The 18,837-nt window shown below is 40.0% G+C and overlaps 1 protein-coding gene across 2 annotated transcripts in view; it reads right to left on the bottom strand.

Moving 5' to 3' along the window:
* Dnajc2 (DnaJ heat shock protein family (Hsp40) member C2) overlaps positions 1-16,124 on the bottom strand; it is a 28,122-nt gene extending 11,998 nt beyond the window's left edge. Inside the window, exons 1-7 of one of the 2 annotated variants that reach the window (XM_008830761.2) lie at positions 15,882-16,124; positions 13,369-13,559; positions 9,921-9,996; positions 4,451-4,549; positions 1,983-2,124; positions 825-905; positions 21-86 (exon numbers count right to left, since the gene is read on the bottom strand). In XM_008830761.2, coding sequence (XP_008828983.1) covers positions 21-86; positions 825-905; positions 1,983-2,124; positions 4,451-4,549; positions 9,921-9,996; positions 13,369-13,559; positions 15,882-15,945 — 719 coding nt within the window. In that variant the 5' untranslated portion in view covers positions 15,946-16,124. The remainder of the gene's footprint in view (positions 1-20; positions 87-824; positions 906-1,982; positions 2,125-4,450; positions 4,550-9,920; positions 9,997-13,368; positions 13,560-15,881) is intronic. The other variant, XM_008830762.3, reaches the window with a different exon arrangement.
* Positions 16,125-18,837: the final 2,713 nt, after the last annotated feature.

Genomic DNA, 18,837 nt, shown 5'->3' with positions numbered 1-18,837 from the left:
TTAATGATTTACATACATACCATTCTGCCTTTTCTTTTTCTTCTTCATCTAAATAAGAAAATTCTCTCCAAGAATCAAAATTATACCTAACAGAGACAGGAAAGAAGTCAAGACATAATTTTAAAAAGCTATTTTAAGATTACATTAGATACACACAAGTTTTAAAAAGTGGCAGCAAGCAGATGGGTTTGTCTCAATGGACCCTTTTGTTGCTAAGCAGCATGCTCAAGTCCTCAAGGCCAACAACATTTTAAAAACAATACTGCATTTGCTATGAAATGCAAAATACTCTTGCTTAGAATTTTGAGGTTTCTCCTGTCTTCACACTTAACTACTGTCAAATCTTAAGATGACTCCAGAAATGGTTATTTTATCTCTCGTTTGTCATCTGAATGTAAAACCTACTCTGACAAAATAAAATCTTTTCTTCTATAATTATTTTGCATATATATATATATAGCATTTAGTTAAGAGACATGCTACATATAAAATGTACTAAAACTATGTTTACTGTAACAGTAAATTAGAGATGAAAAGCATGGTCTGCTTAAGAACTCAACTACTTTAAGACAGCTCAATGAATGTGAATTTTTTATTCATCCAATTTTTATTTTTTTACTGCAACTGGGTACTTAACATCTAGCTTTCATTAACAGAAAATAGACTGAAAAAGTTATAAAAGCTAAATATAGAAGGTATACATCACATGAAAATCTTTATTCATTTATTCAGTAAAGTTTCTACAATTCAACTACCCTCAACTGATGAGCAATCAAGTACCTAACTATCCTTAAAAAAATAACATCAAGTAGTGATACGCTTACCAAAAAGAATAAAATCCATCTACATCTTCAAACGATGAGTTCACATCACCAAGTTTAGGAACGTTTTTTTTATTTGACCATCTGAAATAGTAAAAGAAAACTCTGACTCAAAAATCTTGTATAAGCCAAAGTGGTCTTACTAGGCTGAAGTAAAAGAATTTCCATGAGTTCAATGCAGCCTAGGCTACATTGTAAGACCTTCCTTGTCTCAAAAACCCAAAACAATTTATATAAAAGCTCATGAATTCTTTATAACAGCTTCCCTTCCAATACTCTTCCACTTAAACCTCTACAACTAAAAGGTAGAGCCCAAAGCTCAGTGGTGATCTGTTAAGCAATGCAGGTCAGGGCAGGTTGGGAAATGTTGAGAAACAATCTAACCATGAGATTATCACCAGTCCCATATAATGTAATGATGTAGCACCTGCCAGGCATGTTGGTTAGAAAAAGTCTCCCAAGCTCACTTATTCCTGCCCCTTAAAAAAAAAAAAACCACAGACATAAACTGTAGATCTACATGGTGTAACACTGTACAGAGAAAACAGATTTCTACCTCCTGGTCAGCACCTCCCCCTCACAGCCAGACTAGGCTCTGTACTCCACCCTTTACTTCTGAAAAGGATTCAGAGGTGAGGTGGCTACTGACTTGAGCTCTAGTCTATGACATCACTACACACAAAACTCCTACATCTTTTATACCACCTTCAGTGCTATTATAAAACAAGTATCAGGAAAAAGTGTGGGAACAATTGGCTGTACCAAATCGCTAATCAAAGTGGTTTACAAATTTGGCTGTAAAGCAGAGTCACAGGGAGAATTAAAAATGCCCTAAGGTAGCAGATATGTGGTCACTGATAAGGGAAGTACTGCTACCTAAGTATTTGCTTTTTATTATTCATTTATTTTTTAACAGCTCTGGCCTTGTAGCCTAGGCTGGCCTGTAAACTGTAAAGAATTTCATTATGGAAAGGCAGAACTTTAGAGAGCAAAATAATTGAAGTTTATGCAAAGGGCTCAATACTGAAGAGAAGAGAGGAGGAGGAGAGCTGTGGACATGTTGTATAAATGAAACTATTGACAAAGTAGACAGTAGCAAACCAGAGGAATGCACAAGGCAAGCCAACTGAGCACTCTGAGCAAAGGGGTGCTTTCACTCACCTGGAATTCCTTTCAAATACCGGGGAAAACACTTCAAAAAAATTGTCCTTTGCTTCGCTTTTAGAAGGAACCGAGTTATCAAAAGTAGGATCTACACTGTTAAATGCTCGTCTTTTCACTGGATCGGACAACATTTCATAAGCTGAGAAAGAAAGTAACGTTATACCACCATGAGGTTACCAATTTTTTTCCGAGTAAACTAATACTGAGATGAGGATGTGGCTCTGGTAGAATACCCCAAGTCTGATCACCCAACATAATGACAAAACAAAACAAAACAGAAAGGAAACAAATACCTCCTCTTCTGCTAAAAACGTTATTTTCACATTCAAATGTTTATGCTTCAGTTTGGAGAAGATTTAAGAGCTAGACCCCAGTGGTCCAGCATCACAGGATAGAACTGGATTTAACTCCTTTAAGTACTTCTGGTAGACAAAAATCTGACTCAAGTAACAGAATACTGTTTTTTCACTGGGGACTGAACCCAGAGTCTGGAACCTGCGGACAAGGGCTCTGCTACCAAGTTGAGCTTCCAGTCCAGTAATGAAGCAAGCTTAAAATATGATCTCTTGGCTGTATGGCATGGCTCACACCTGTAATCCCACCACTTGGGAAGTCTATGGTAAGAGAACTGCTTTCAACTTGAGGTCGGCTAGGACACAGTGATTTCCAAGCCAGCCTGGGCTATAGTGAGTGAAACCCTGCCTCAAAATAAATACTGTTCAAGAAATCAGATGACTGGGGAAAAAAATATTTTTAAAAATTGTTAGATTTCACGGTTGTGAAAGATAGGAGGATTTTGGGCTTCTTGGGCATTGTGTAAGAGTGGGCCAAGAGAAGAAATTTGAAGGGGGCATATACATATATAATTGTTAAACTAGCATCACACTAGGTATATGGTACCATCCGCTTACAATCCCAGCATCAAAGACAGGAAGATCTTAAGTTTGAGGTCACTCCAGTCTTCATAGTAAGACTGTCTCAAAAACAAATACAAAAACAAAAGTACCATCAAAATGTAAAATTTCATGTAAGTAAAGATTTATAGAAATGCTAGTTACCTGTACTGACTGCATAATGAGGTCACAGTTATGTAAACAGAATAAATATCGTGTAGTCTGTACTATTGCGTATATAGTCAACTTATTATTTTTGTAGTGTTAACACAAAGCCCTTGTACATGCTCAGCAAGTGCTCTACCACTGAGTTTCCTTCTAGTCCCAATCAATTTAAGATTAGTCTGGTGGTCTGAATGAGAATGTCCCCCATAGGCTCCAAGTATCTGGACATTTTTGTCATCAGTTGGTGGTGCGCTGTTTTGGGAGGTCTTAGATGGTGTGGCTATGCTGGAGGAAGCACATCACTGGGGGCAGGCTTAGAGAGTTCTTAAGCCTTGCCAGATCTCCAGTCGCTCTTGCTTCCTATGTCTGCTTGAAGATGTAGAGCTTAGCTTCCACTTCTCCAGCCACCTCTACTGCCATGCCAACCTACCATGATGGACTCTTGCCCCTTTGGAACCATAAGCTAAATAAATTCTTCCTTCTATAAGTTGCTTTGGTCAGTGTTTCTATCACAGCAACAGAAAAGTAACTAATACAATTAGTAAGACATTTCAATAACAGTTTAGCTTCAGAAAGAATCTAAAATGACAACAGAACTTAGTATTCTCACCACCAAATTTAACATTTATGCCAAGCTTGATAGTATAGGCCTGGAAATCCCAGCTACTGGGGAGGCAGAGGCAGAGGCAGGTAGATTGCAAATTCAAGACCTACCTGGACTACAGTGACTTAGAGGCTAGCCTAGTTAACTTAAGTAAGACCATCCCCCCAAAAAAGAGCCAGGGCTGTAAATCAGTGAGTGGTAGGGTGCTTGCCTAGGGTTGATGCTTAGTACTTACACTCACAACAATATATGCACATGTATACATCTATATGTAATATAGATACCAAAACATTTCTCTGAACTTAACAATAGGCTGAGCCTCTGTTAAAAATCACCTAGGAGTTGAGTGTGGCAATGCATGCCTGTAATCCCAGCAATGCAAGGCTGAGGTAAGAAGATGGAAAGTTTGAGGCTAGCCTGAGCTACATAGGGAGGTCCGTCTCAAACAAAACAAAACAAAACAAAACAAAAAACAAAACAAAAGCAGTCATCCAGGGATCCTGATAAAATACAGATTCTAACCAGAGTCTGAGGTTCTGCATTTCTAAAAGACTGTTAGGATATGCTATGAGTCAGGACAACCTCACTGTGTAGTGAAGCTCTGGGGAAATTACTAGAAATGTTAGGATATGCTATGAGTCAGGACAACCTCACTGTGTAGTGAAGCTCTGGGGAAATTACTAGAAATATCTAAAATGTTTTAAAATGTCATGAGATAGTTACATGAAGGACATTATGCACAGGAAACCCAACCCCAATCAATTCACAGACACTAAAAGAAATTCCCAACTGTATTTCCTTACCTTTAGTTATACACGTGAAGTAGTCATTATCTCCTTCTTTTATTGGTTCACCAGCTGCTTTCCGTTTGTCTGGGTGATGTTTTAAAACCATTGCTTTGTCTACAGAATGAATCAGATTTACTTGGTCACTTTAGGCATCAAGGTAAGGATGAGATAAATACAGACTATCTCTAAAACGATGATAATTTAAGCATCTTTTTCCCCCAAGGAGAAAATGTATGCTTATTAAATGTTGAAATAAGAATAAATAGACAAATTGCTGGCACCCAAAGTCAGTTACTTAACATTTTGGTGTATTTTCAATAAACTTTTTTTCCTTTTAAGCATATGCTTTAAGGAATTTGTGCTGGTGACATATAGCCCAGCTGCAGAGCACCTGTCTCACATTCTTAAGGCCTTAGATTCAATCCCCAGCAAAACCAAAGCAAATCAAATTAAACAAAAATAACAAAAAAAAAAAAACCCCAAAAGTGTAATCATATCATATGTACAATTTTATATTCTGGTCAACTTATCATTTGCCATTTCCCTTTTTTGGGAAAGCTTCAAAATTTTCTTGGTCACTGCTTAGTAGCGTTTCATGTCCATCCTAATGCAAGCTGAACATCTGGATCATTTCCAACTTTTCATTCTCATAAATGCCAATTGAAATCAACTTGAATAGAAGTATTCTTTTGTATTTAGATTTTTGGGGGAGAAATTCACATAAGTGAAATTAGTGCCTGAATGTAACTCCAGAATAAAAATATTATTTTTATGTGTATGAGTACATTGCCTTCATGCATCTAAGTGGAACCGTGTCGTGCAAAGCCTGTGGAGGTCAGAAGGTGTTGGATTCCCTGGAACTGGTGTTACGGATGGTTATTAGCCACCAGTGGGTGCTGGAATTCAAACCCCAGTCCTCTGGAAGAATAGCCAGTGCTCTTAACTGCTGAATCATCTCTCCAGTTACTTGTAATATTTTTTAGAAGTCATTCTGGGCTGGAGAGGTGACTCAGTGGTTAAGAGCACTTATTGCTCTGCCGGAGGACCTGGGTTTGGTTCCTAGCACCAATGGAGACTGGGGACTCCCGTTCCAGGGGGGGAATCTGATGCCCTCTTCTGGTTTCTGTGGGTACTGCACATACACAGTGTACTTACATACAAGCAAGCAAAACACACACATAAATTTTTTTTAAAAATCAATCATTTTATTTATACTTACTAATCATTTCTGTTATAGCTTCTCTAGTACTTAACAGTATTTCTAGTTTCTTTAATATTTTCTATGGGTTAATTTCTTAAGTCTTGAAATTCTTTTTCTAGAATCAAATATAATTAAGGAAGTATTTTAACTTCCAATTTTCAAAATCCTAATACAATTTAAAAATCCTAGCCAGATCCTGCTGGGCGTGGTGGCGCATGCCTTTAATCCCAGCACTCAGGAGGCAGAGGCAGGCGGATCTCTGTGAGTTCAAGGCCAGCCTGGTCTACATAGTGAGTTCCAGGAGAGTTGGGGCTACAGGGAGACCCTGTCTAAAAAAGACACCACCCGCAAAAAAAATCCTAGCCAGATGTGGCAGCACATACCTTTAACCCCAATACTTGAAGGTAAAGACAAGTCAGGTCAGTCTCTGTGAGTTCAAGGCCTGATCTATAGTCCTAGGTCAGCCTGGGCTACAGGGAGACCTTGTCTCAAAAATAAATAAATAAATTTATTTATTTATTTATTTATTTAATTGGTCTTTTTGAGACAGGGTCTCTCTATAGCCCTAGCTAGCCTGGAACTATGTAGACCAGGCTGGCCTTGAACTCACAGAGATCTGCCTGCCTCTGCCTCCCAAGTGCTTGCTGCCGCCCCCCGCATAAATAAAAATTTTAAAGAAATAGCCTTCAAGCTGGGCATAGTGGCCCACCCCTTTAGTCCCAGCACTTGGGAGGCAGAGGCAAGCAGATCTCTGTGAATTCAAGGCCAGCCTGGTTTATGTAGCAAGTACCAGACCAGCTGGGGCTACAGGAAGACCCTGTCTCAGACAAAAATATAAATGAATGAATGAATGAACAAATAAATAAAAGATAGCCTTCCCTCTCCACTGCCTAATGAGGCCTTAATTATCAAAAGTATATTTTAAGAGGCTTGTTCTATATTCTTACCCCAGGATTATTATCTTTAAAATGACCATGCTTAGGCAAGATGGCTCAGCCAGTGAGTTCAATCCCAGAATCCCACAGTGGAAAGACAGAACTGACTCGACTTCCACATGCATGCCATAGCACATGTGCCTACACACAAATAATAAAATTAACATTAAAAGAAATGATCACATTAATATATTTTATGGTAATTCCAAAAGCTGTAATAAATTTTGCAAATTTTTCTCTCATACAACCAATTTTGGTCCTCAAGAAGATTCTGTATTACTTGTAAATAGTGATATCTTTTCATTTCATATTTAGCACAAACATTCTAAATTCTTTTACCAATTAAAATAATTTAACTGAAGCTGGGCATGGTGGTGCATGCCTTTAATCCCAGCACTTGGGAGGCAGAGGCAGGTGGATCTTTGTGAGTTCAAGGCCAGCCTGGTCCACATAGTGAGTTCAGGTCAGCTGGAGCTACAAGGATTGGAGACCCTGTCTCAAAAAAATAAAATAAAATAAAATTTAACTGAAAAAAAATCACCTTGAGCCTAAAACTTGTCTTAAGAAGGTAATTGTTTAGTAACTTCTTCAATTAAGTCAATTTTATTGCCATTTTCAGATCCACTATACATCATAGTCTCAAAAGAATATTCTATAATTTAAAAAAATTATTTGTATAATTTTCCTATTTTCTTTCTCATAAAGTTCATTTGGGGTAATTGTTTTCTCTCATCTACTTCCTTCCTCCATTCTGCTTAGTGACCCCTTAAATATATGAAACTGCTTATCTAATCTCATGCTCTTTTTAAAAACTACTATAATACGCTAAGGCAATGAACTTGCTTAGGGTATAACGCTGTCATCCTTTCAAGGTTGACAGTTAATGATTTTCCTTTGTGAAATGAAACTATCAGTACAATTTTCACTTCTGTCCAGGCCCAAAAGATTGTATATAATTTTGTAAATGATTCTTTAGACTATTTAATCATATCTATTTCATTCAATTGACATAAAACTTCCAACAATAAATTTTAAGGATAAAATGCTCAGACTTTTAGTGTACAGTTCAATGAGTTGACAACCGTGTACCATGTATCCACTGTAAAACCCCAAAGAAATACAGGCCCCTTGCATTACCCACATCCTCCCCATGTATCCTTTTTTAGGCAACTTCATCCCTACTGACTGGACTTGCTGATTTATGCAGCATTTATGTTTGTGAACCTCATATAGATAGACCCTATAGCCTGTCTTCGTGCCTGCCTTCTTTTGCTCAGTACTGTGGTTTGAGATTCATTCAGTCTAGGGTGGGTGGATTGGTAATCTGTTCTTTTTTGTATCACTGAGTGGGATCACTGTACCAAAATATAGCAGTTTGCGTATCTGTTTTCCTGAAAGTGAACATTTGAGTTATTTCCCATTTATGGACCATTTAAATAAGACTATTATGAACATTTCTCTGTTCTATGAGCACATCAAACTTACGTCATTTCTACATATTCTGCAAGGGTTCAGAATTGTGACAAATACATTCATTTTCTGAGGGCTAAGATGTTCTCCACCTACATTGAATAAGAGTTTTGTTTGTTTTTTGGTTTTGTTTTTTGTCTTTTTGTTGGTTGTTTTTTATCAGGGTCTCTCTAGTCACAGCCTACCTGGAAGTCACAATGTGAACCAGGGTGGCCTCAATCTCCCAGAGATCCACCTGCCTCTGCCTCCCGAGAGCTGGGATTAAAGACACACGCCACCACGCCTGGCAAGAATCATTTTTGAAATCTAGCTAGTTCAAGCAGAAAACGAATTTGTTAAGGGCTCTTAGGTAGCTCACAGAAACTCTGCAAGAACCAAACTATCTTGGAATCTCAAGAATCAAATACACTGGACAATTCAAAAGTATGATGATAGTCACTGTTGGGCACAATCGCTGGGTCCCACACTGCAGATACTGAGCACCAGCCATGACCACTGCCATTCAGACAGTGAAAGCATTGAGTTCTCTTAGCAGTGCCCCTCCGTCCTTGCCAGTAGAACAGTTCTACACAGCACAGCCTAACTCATGACATATGTGTGAACTCTAAGTCACAAGCTACACTCAATCTCAAGACATAAATACTGCCAGGTGTGGTGGCATACACCTGAAACCACAGCACTTAGCAGACTGAGGCAGGAAGATCATGAATTTGAGGCCAGCCTGGCTTACACCGGGAAACCCTGTCTTAAAAAGTAAAAACAGCCTGCTGGGTGTGATGGTACACACTTTTAATCCCAGCACTTGCAAGAGAGAGGCCAGCCTGGTCTAGTCCACACCGTGAGTTCCAAGCCAGTTGGGGCAACATAGGGAGACCCAATCTAAAACCAAGCAAACAACAACAAAACAGGGCTGAAGAGATGGTTCAGTGGTTAAGAACATGTACTGTACTACTCTTGCAGAGGACCCAAGTTCAATTCCCAGCACCCATATTGGGCAGCTCACAACTGCCTGTATAACTCAAGCTCCAGGGTATCCAATAGCTTCTTCTGGCCTCTGTGGCACTTGCACTCACATGCACACACTCATGCACAGACACATATACATATAAATAAAAAAATAAATAAGAGCTGGAGAGATGGCACAGCAGTTAAGAGCACTGGCTACTCTTGCAAAGGACCTGGGTTTGGTTCTCAGCACCCACATGGCAGCTACAACTGTAACTTCAGTTACAGATATCCTCTTCTGGCCTCTTCCGGCACTGCATGCACATGGTGGCACACCTACATACCTGCAGGCAAAACACTCTTACAAAAAAAATAAAAAAAGAAAATTAAAAAATAAAAGGCAAGCAGTAAATAAAAATATATATAATTTTTTAAAAGAAAGGCATAAGCATGGTGATGCATGCCTATAATCATTGAAATCATAGCACACTTCGAAGGCAGAAGATACGTTTGAGATAGCAAGACCCTAGCCCCTTCCTGAACCTTCACCCTTAACAAACAACCTCAAGGCAAAAACAAGGACTGGGGATGAAGCTCAGTGGTACAGTGCTTGCTTAGCATGGTCAAGAACTCAGATTTTATCCCTAGTGCCACCAAAAAACAAAAGAAACAAATCAGGTTTCCTTTTTTGTTGTTATTTTAAGACAGGGTCTCCCTGTAGCTCCAGCTGGCCTGAAATTCATTTGTAGATCAGGCTGGCCTTGATCTCACAGAGTTCTACCTGCCTCCCAAGTGCTGGGATTAAAGGTGTGGGCCACCATACTTGGTAGGTTTCCTTTTTTTAAGACAGGGTCTCATGTAACCTAGGATGCTTTGAATTTTGGGATTACATTACCTATACTAAATATTTAATTAGTTCAAAATAAGTACTTACGAGCTGCTTTGATCTGTCTCTGTGTGGCTTTGTATCTGACGTGGCCAAGTCCAAGGACTGCATAATGATCTTGATTCTGATAAACACAAAAGATAGTCAAGTTTGAAAAGAGCAATAGATCTCATTCTTTATGTTCTACAGAGTACCATAAAACAGTATTCTCCAGTAATACTTCTGGCTGGAGCTGTAGAGTGCCTGCTTAGCATGAATGAGGTCCCGAGTTCAATCTCCAGCACCACAAATAAGCAAATAAATCAAAGTGACACTTCCTAAATAGGGCTCCAGTGATGTTCAGTATAAAATGGGCTCTGTGGCCATGTAAGTTAGGGAAATGTAGACTACTGTACAGCTTTCCTGACGTTTGCATGCACAGATATTCTGCAGTTATAAAACAAAACTAAGCAAGCAAAAACTTGTAAAACCTAGGATTTTCTAAAAGTACTAGAATAAAGAAACATTTTCTCTCTTAAAATCTGTTAATACTTTATACTCTTTTATCCTTAAATCCATCTAGTAACATTTCAGAACCCAGGTGAGAATTACAAGACCCAGGAGGCTAGGCCACTGACAGTGACAGCACAGAACCAGGAAACACACTGAGAAGGTTGGGTGGAAATTTTGAGACACTGGGCACAAGGCTTCTTTGGAGGCAAAATACCTGTTTTCATTTTTTCTCTGATTAACATTCTAGAGGATTTACAAGTTGAGGTGGCAAAAGTAAGGGCTCCTTAACTCAAACTGTGCATGTTATCTTGGGAGAATGAGTCAGTTCATCACATAAAGAAGAGAAAGTGAAGGCCTGGGAGAAAACAGTAAAATAGAATGAACTGGTTTCCTTTAAATTCAAGATTACAAGGCTAGCCGTGGTAGCACACGCCTTTGATCCCAGCACTCGAGGCCATCGAGTTCAAGGCCAGCCTGGTTTACATAGCAAGTTTCAGGCCAGCTGGGCCTACAGGGAGACCTTGTCTCAAAAGGACAAAGTAAGTAAGTAAATAATTAAATAAAAATAAATTCAGGACTACAAACATGGTATGGAGCTGAGATTACAGGCATGTGCCACCATGCCCAGGCTAAGATGCTAATATTTGAAAAGGCTTAGGATGAATTTGAGAACATAAAGGAAGGATGGAGACTTTGTCATAGGAAAGGCTTTCCCACTTGTGGAAAGAGGGAAGAAGAAACAGTATATATGTGTAAGAAGGTTGGTGGGAAGATTCTGGCACTTAAGTAGGATGATTTTAATATTCTAAAAGTTTTATTGAGGAGTAACTGTCATAAAAATGTTACATGAGTTTAATGTGTCTAATTTGATAAGTTTCGGAGTTTTATTAAATCCTGCAGCTATCAGATTGTGGGTGGGGAAGGGTGTGTAGGATATACGGAAAGGCAAGAGGATAGAAGGTTTGAAACTGCTTAGGAAATGGACAAATGAACTGACAGAATTTATATCCCAGATTGGCCTAGAAATCCTGGTTCTGCTCTACCTCCTGAGTGCTGGGATTTTAAGTGTGCGCTACTATGCCAGGATTTATGCAGCAATAGGGACCAACCATGAATTCTCCAGCCTCCTGTTCACCTTTCTGAGTGCTGGGATTACAGGAGTGCACCACCATGCTCACTCCAAAAACTCTTACTGTTCACTATCTGTTTAGTATTTACCATGCACTGAACACTAACATGCTTTATAGGTATCATTTTATTAGTCCTCATTATAATCCTTTGAACTGTTCACAATCACTGTACCAACAAGGGAAATGCAATATTGAAACATCCAGTTACTTTCCCAAGGTCTTAATGCATTAAATGGCAGAGCCAGACCTGAGTTCACATACTTCATTTCCTCAGCATGTGCATATAATTCCTGTATGTCTATACTCTCATGCATGGCTAATGTTATTCATTCATCACGGCCTTAACTACCACTGATGAGACAAAGATGAATCTAATATCTTTATGGAGTCATGCACCAACTTTTAACCAGCTGTGTATAAGGCAGCTTTACTAGTATAAACTTGGACACAACCAATACTTCCTGCAAAGTTCCTTAGCCTGCATCCCACATTGGTTGCTGATAATACATTAAAGCAGGTGACTTAAGCCAGAATGCTAAAAGGCCTTCTGAGTACACCTCCCTATTAATACCACATTCCCAGACTCCTTCCTACCATCAATGTGTCCCCTCTTCCTGAAAATCCAGTCACATGTTTGGTTCAAGTCTTCATCAGCAGGCTTAGCCTGTGCACTTAGACCTGCAGCAGCAAACTATCCACTTCCCCTCCAGGTCTGCCACTTTCAAGAAATTTTCTGTATTGCTAACAGAACTGCTTTTCTAAAATTAGCTTAGAAATATGTGCATGTGTTTACACATGCACGTCTGCACGTGCTTGCATGCAGAGTACAACCTCAGGTGTTGCTCCTCTGACGCCACCTTTTATTATTTTCAGACAGGGTTTCTCACTGGCTTCTCCCAAGCTTAGCAAGTATCTAGGCTGGCTAGCCAGCAAGCTCCATCTGCCTGCTTCATCTTCCCCAGTGCTGGGATTACATGTCCCCTAGGCACCACAACTGTTTTGGTTTTCTCTTTCCTTGTCTCTTATTATTCTTCCAGAATTTGTGTGTGTGTATGTGTGTGTGTGTGTGTGTGTGTGCACAGATGCACACGTTCATATACATACAAAATGTTCTTTGATCACAACCCCGACCCCCACCCCCAGTATCAGCTCTTATTCTCTTGCCTCTCCTACTGAAGCTGCTTGCAAGCACTTTACCAAAGAGCCATCTCCTCAACCTTAGTTTGGAAACTTAATGACTTCTTATTGTCTTGAAAATAAGATTTTAATTCATGCCTTAGCACAGCAAAAAAGGACAGAACAGAGTTTGGTCTAGACTAGAGTCTGTCCCTGGTCTAATTTCTCACAGCCATCCTTCATGTACCCTACTTTAATTAATTTTAATCCCTTAAGAAGTAGTATTCTTTATTTGTTTGCATCTGTCACCTAGTCCTTCTACCCAAAATGCCTTTTCTTCCTTCTCTGCTTCAGTAACTGCCATTCATCTTTTAAAGATTAGCTGGGTTTTTTGTTGTTGTTGTACTTTAAAAAAAGACAGGGCATTATGTATCACAAGATGACCTTTAATTGCTATGTAGTCAAGAATGACCTTGAACTCCAGATATTCCTGCCTCTACTTCCAAAGTGCTGGGATTATAGATTATAGGTACACATCTGGCTGAAACATTCCTTTGCTGTGAAACCTTCCTGGATTTCTAAAGCTGAGATAGTACACATGGCTACTCCTATTCCAATTCTGGACATAGCAATAAGTAAGTGCCAACTTATGCCTATCTTGCTGAACTACCTTAAAATACTATTTATAATGGGAAAACTCATGGGAATATTGCCTATGTCTAGATGGTTTATGAGAAAAAAATTTAGATATGAAATACCTTCCAATCTTTGGGATCAAGTGTTTTCAGCATGGGGAACTCTTCTAACTGTAATTCTTCATCTTCTGACTCCTCTGATAACTCTTTCTTATCCTCCAATTCCTGAAAAGAGGCAGAAGCATTTCTGTTTCTCCTCTTAACAAAAGCTTCAAACCATCTTCCCACTGGTTCAACTTGACAGAGTACAGAAGCTGTGATTGAAAACAGTAAGAGACTTCAATGGATTGCATGCAATATATCTATTTCAAGGCAACAAGATTTCTTAAGAAGAGCAAAATAATGACAACATTAGAATATGATTTAAAAACATAAAAATAACTGAAGTCAACCAGGCGTGGTGGCGCACATCTTTAATCCCAGCACTCGGGAGGTAGAGGCAGGCAGATTTGAGTTCCAGGCCAGCCTGGCCTATATAGTGAGTTCCAGGCCAGCTGGGGCTATAGGGACACCCTGTCTCAAAAAGACCAAAAAAACCATACAATCATCCAGTTTACGTGCTTGTTAAGAAGACATTATCATCTCTAGTATTTACTGATTATTCTATCAATCTCTTCCTGTTAGCTGACAAAATAAAACAATTCAGAAATGCTAACAGTTGGGACTGGAGAGATGGCTCAGTGGTTAAGAGCAGGTATTCCTCTTGCAGAGGATTTGAGTTCAATTCCCAGCACCTACACTGGCCAGTTCACAGTCACCTGCAGCCCCAGCTCCAAGGAGATCCAATGACCCTGGCCCCTGAGAGCATCTGCACTTACACACACATAATTTAAAGGTAACAAAAATGTTTTAGAAATGTCAACAGTGAAAGGTAAAAGGGCAGGTAAATGGTTCAGTGGGCAAAGAGGTGAAGGGTAACGACCTAAATTTAACCCCAGAACTCAGATAAAGGTGGAAGGAGTGAACTGACACGAGAGTTATCCTCTGACCTCCACATTCATGCTGTTGCATGTTTTCTGTACACACACAAAAAAAATGTTTACACACACACACAAAATGTTTACAGCAAATCAATACTTGCCTGGGAATGGGAGAGAGGAAGGTGAGGAACCAATAATAGTAATGAAACAATAAATGATAAAATGACACCAAGAGCTGGCCTCAAAAAACCTCCCAGGTGTGGTCATGTAAGCCTTTAATCCCAGCATTCACAAGGCAGAAGCAGGCGGATCTCAGTGAATTCAAGGCCAACCTGGTCTACACAGAGAGTTCTAGGTCAGCCAGGGCTACATAGCAAGTATATATATATTCTCAAAAAAAACTCCATATACTCAAATGATCTTAATTATTAAAATGGTTAATAATTCTAAGGATTCATTAGCAACGATTTGCTCAGAAAGACATTTTTCCATGTCACTCCTGGAGATTTACTACTGCAGGTATGTGTAGTGGAACAAACTAGGCTATAATCCAGAAGCCCTATTTAGTTTAGGTCCATGCTTCTTGAAATGACTCAGGGTTTCTAGAAGTCTTCTGGGGGCAGTTTAAAAATTACAAACTGTTACAGGAAAGGCGTTGTCTATTCTAGGAACTGGGGGGGGAATCACTGTACATCTTTAAAGTAGAAATTAAAAAATGATAATTTGAATTGGGAAAACCTGAGTTCTTGATTTCATATTTCATAGGAAAGCAAAGAGCAATTTTGGAGGTGTACCTATGGACCACGATTTCCTTAAAAACAATTCTCAAGTCTAAATTGGTTTGTGATACTATTTCCTCCATCTTAGAAGATTCAAACACTGAGAAAGAAGTACCAACTGCGCAGTGGGGGCGTGGCTATCAAAACTGCCTTCCTATGCTTTTCCTCTAGTTATAAGAGTACACTGAGACACACAAAGCACATGTGCCTTAGGGCTACATTTAAAATCATATTCAACAAGCGCCTACATTAAGTGGCGCAGGAATTAATGCAGATCACTAAAAAGAGACTCAATGCTTGCAATATCTTCCGCTGCACAGGGTTATAAACCTGAACATCTACAACAGCAGGCTTTCACTTGCAAGGATTCCTCTAAAACGTTGTCTGCGTCAACCTTTCCAGGAGCACAGGCAAAGGGGCTTCTAATAAGTGTGAAGAACAGTAGTCTGAGTTCTGATACTTAAAATACAAAGCCGGAACAAAAGGAGAGAAGTGTTTAATAGAACGCTAACAACACGGCTTTGCACAACTCCAGGCACGTGCGGTGATTGCAGCGGAGTCTCTTGACCGTAGGCAAGGAGGTGCTTGTGGGGATCTTTCTGGAGTACTGGAGGGTTAAGTCCTGAATTCCTCAGCCCAATCCGTGAGTCAGCATCCCCAAGAGAAAAAAGGAACCATAGGTGCAGAACGAAGACGCCCCCACTCTCCCATCTAACACTCCAGAGTAGGGCTGCTTCGTATTACAGCCAGGAGCAAGCGGGGCTGGTCCCGGTCCCAAGAGTCCCCGAGCTAGCAGCGTGGGTAGGGACTCCGGAATTGTGGGAGGGCTGAGGCAGGGGCACCAGAGCGGCGCCGAAACCGGGTGGTGGGCACGTACCGGAGGTCAGAGCGTGGGTGATGGCGGTGCCCTGGCCCTCCGCGGCGCTCGGTAGGAGCAGCATGGTGGCTTGGGCCAGTCCCGCGGACGCCACGTCTCCGGTCCAGGGCGCAGGACCTGCTGCGTCCGCTCCAGCTCTACCTCCCAGTCAGAGCCTCGCGCCTACGTTCTCCGACGCCCAGAAGCCGGCGCATGGAGACGACCAGTAAGCACTTCCGGGATGGGCCCCCAACCTGCGCGCGCCAATGTGTGCGGCGTCTAGTTCCTCAACGTATTCTGAACCGGCTGGAGAACAAGGGGAACGAAGCAATAGTTCCTACATCATCGGTTCCCGAGTGGAAAAGAATTAGATGATTTTCCTCAACCGAGAGCAGTACGAAGAAGACAACTTTAAAAAGCAGTTCACATGCTCAATGCCCCAAGTTAATAGTACCAAAGGAAAGCGATAGGGGAGGGGAAGTTTCTTGTGGTTTCTAAGTTCCTACTACTTTGCTTATTAGTTTGAACCTACATATCCACTGATTTTTCCAGTAGCTCTGCTTTTATAAGTTAAAAAAGTCGTGTAGGAACTAGCATTGATAATGCCTATTATAATATGTACATCCATATTTATGCATGTACATTGTGTTTACAAATAATAACAGCTAACATTTCTTGTTCTATTACTGGTTTACTTGCATTGTAACTTATTTTCATTTACTTACATTGCATTGTTGGGGATTGAATCCTGGATCTTGTACATGCGAGACAGGAGCTTTATCACTGAGCTACATCTCCAGCTTCTGCATTATCTCATTCAATACTCATTTTGAGAAGAAAACATTCTCTAAAGACCAACAATATTTTTACTCTGCTCTAGCTAAATTAATTTTTCTTTCAAGATATTTCCAACTATAAGAAACTAGGGTTTACTTGTTTAATGTGTAGTAAAAAGCAATTTTCTTCCTACTATTAAGCTTCTTTCTAGAACCAAGGCTAAAAGTAAAAACTAAAGAAAATGGTGTGTAAAAGCTAACCCTCACCTCACAAATACCAGTATTTTGAACAGGTGACAAAATGGACTTGTATACCAATTTAGTAAGGAACACCCAATAATGAAGTTACTCTTTAAAATTTTTTATCAATTATTTTTATGTGTATGAGTGTATTGCCTGCATGAGTGTAAGTGCACTTGTGTTGTCAGAAGGTGTGGGGATTCCATGGAACTGGAGCTACAGATGTGGATGCTGGGAATTGCACCCAGGTCCTCTGCAAGAGCAGTCAGTGCTCTTAACCCCTGAGTCATCTCTCCAGCCCAATGAAGTTACTCTTAAAACATGCTTCAGGGTACAAACTTGACTCTGCTTTATTAACATCTTTTTTTTCACATCTCCTTCCATTCATTTTTACCATCACCTTGAAGGTTATAAGGGTTGTTTTTGGTTTTGTTTTTAAATTGTAAAATGCACAGAACATAAAATTTGCTATCTTCATTTTTAAGTATATAGGTCAGTATTGCTGTATATTCATATCATTGTGCAACTAACCTTCAAACTTCTTTCCATCTTGTGAAACTGAAACTCCATGCTTTGAGTAGCAGTTCCTTTCCCCTCTTCTCCCAGCCCCAGGCAGCCACCCTTTTCCTTCCTGTTTATATGAATTCTATTATTCCAGGTATTTTAATTTTTGAATCAGAATCTTGTTGTATAGTCTCTGCTGGCCTAGCACTATATAGCCTAGGCTGGCCTCAACTCATGAAAATCTTTCTTCCTCAATTGCCTTAGTGCTGGGGTTTCAGACAAAGGCCATCACTCTTTCTGGACCTCATATAAGTAAGTGGAGCCATATAGTATTGTCTTCTTGTGACTAGTTTATTCACTAGTATAGTGGCCTTGGGTTCATCTATATCTCCCTGTAGCCCCAGCTGGCCTGGAACTCACTATGTAGAGCAGACTGGCCTTGAACTCACAGAGTTCTGCCTGCCTCTGACTCCCAAGTGCTGTGACGAAAGGCATGTACCATCACACCCAGCCAGAGTTGTTTTCTTTTCAAGCTTAAATAATATGTATTCACAAACCACATCTTTGTTTATCCATTCATCTGGGGATGGACATTTGGGTTGTTCCTACATTTGCCCCACTGTGAATAATTCAGCTATGGACTTGTATATACAAGTATCTCCTTGAAATCCTATTTTCAAGTACATGAAGGGGTGCATATCCAGAAATGGAATTGCTAGTTCATGTAGACTCTATTTTGGTTTTCATATAATACCATTTTTAGTCTTTTTGAGGATTCACTACAATTTTCAGTAGCCATTGCTGCACCTTTTTATCCACCAACAGTGCACAAAGGTTCCATTCTTTTCCTACATCTTCTCAAAACCTCCTTCTTTCATCTGGGCATGGTGGCACACACCTTTAATTCCAGCACTTGGGCGAGGTAAAGGCAGGTGGAGCTCTGTAAGATAGAAGTCAGCTTGGGCTATATAGAGTTCCAGAACAGCTGGGGCTACAAAGAGAGATCCTGTCTCAAAAATAAAACAAAATAAAACAAACTCCCTCTTTCTTCTTCTTCAGTAGTAGGTATCCTAAAGTGTATGAGTACCTTTGATTGCATTTCCCCAGGATTGAACACTTTCATGTGTTAGATGGTATTTGTAGATCTCCTTTGGAGAAAAAGTCTGTCCAAGTTCTTTATCCACAGTCCTTTCTCTATATTTTAAACTTTTTCTTTGACCATTATAAAATCCAGACTTTTTTGGGGGGGTTGTTATAGTTCTTTGGGGTTAGAGAGATGGCTCGGTGGTTAAGAGCACTGGCTGCTCTTGCAGAGGAACCGGGTTCGATTCCTAGCACCCACATGGATATTGACCGCCTTTAATTCCAGTTCCAGAGAATCCGAAACCCTCTTCTGACCTCCACGGCCATTGCACAACACGACTGCACTTACACACATGCAGGCTATACATTCGCAC

Source organism: Nannospalax galili, unplaced genomic scaffold (genome assembly GCF_000622305.1).
Source record: "Nannospalax galili isolate Female #2095 unplaced genomic scaffold, S.galili_v1.0 scaffold312, whole genome shotgun sequence".
Classification (NCBI taxonomy): domain Eukaryota; kingdom Metazoa; phylum Chordata; class Mammalia; order Rodentia; family Spalacidae; genus Nannospalax; species Nannospalax galili.
The sequence above is the reverse complement of the archived record's forward strand: the minus strand, read 5'-3'. Positions and strand labels throughout refer to the sequence as shown.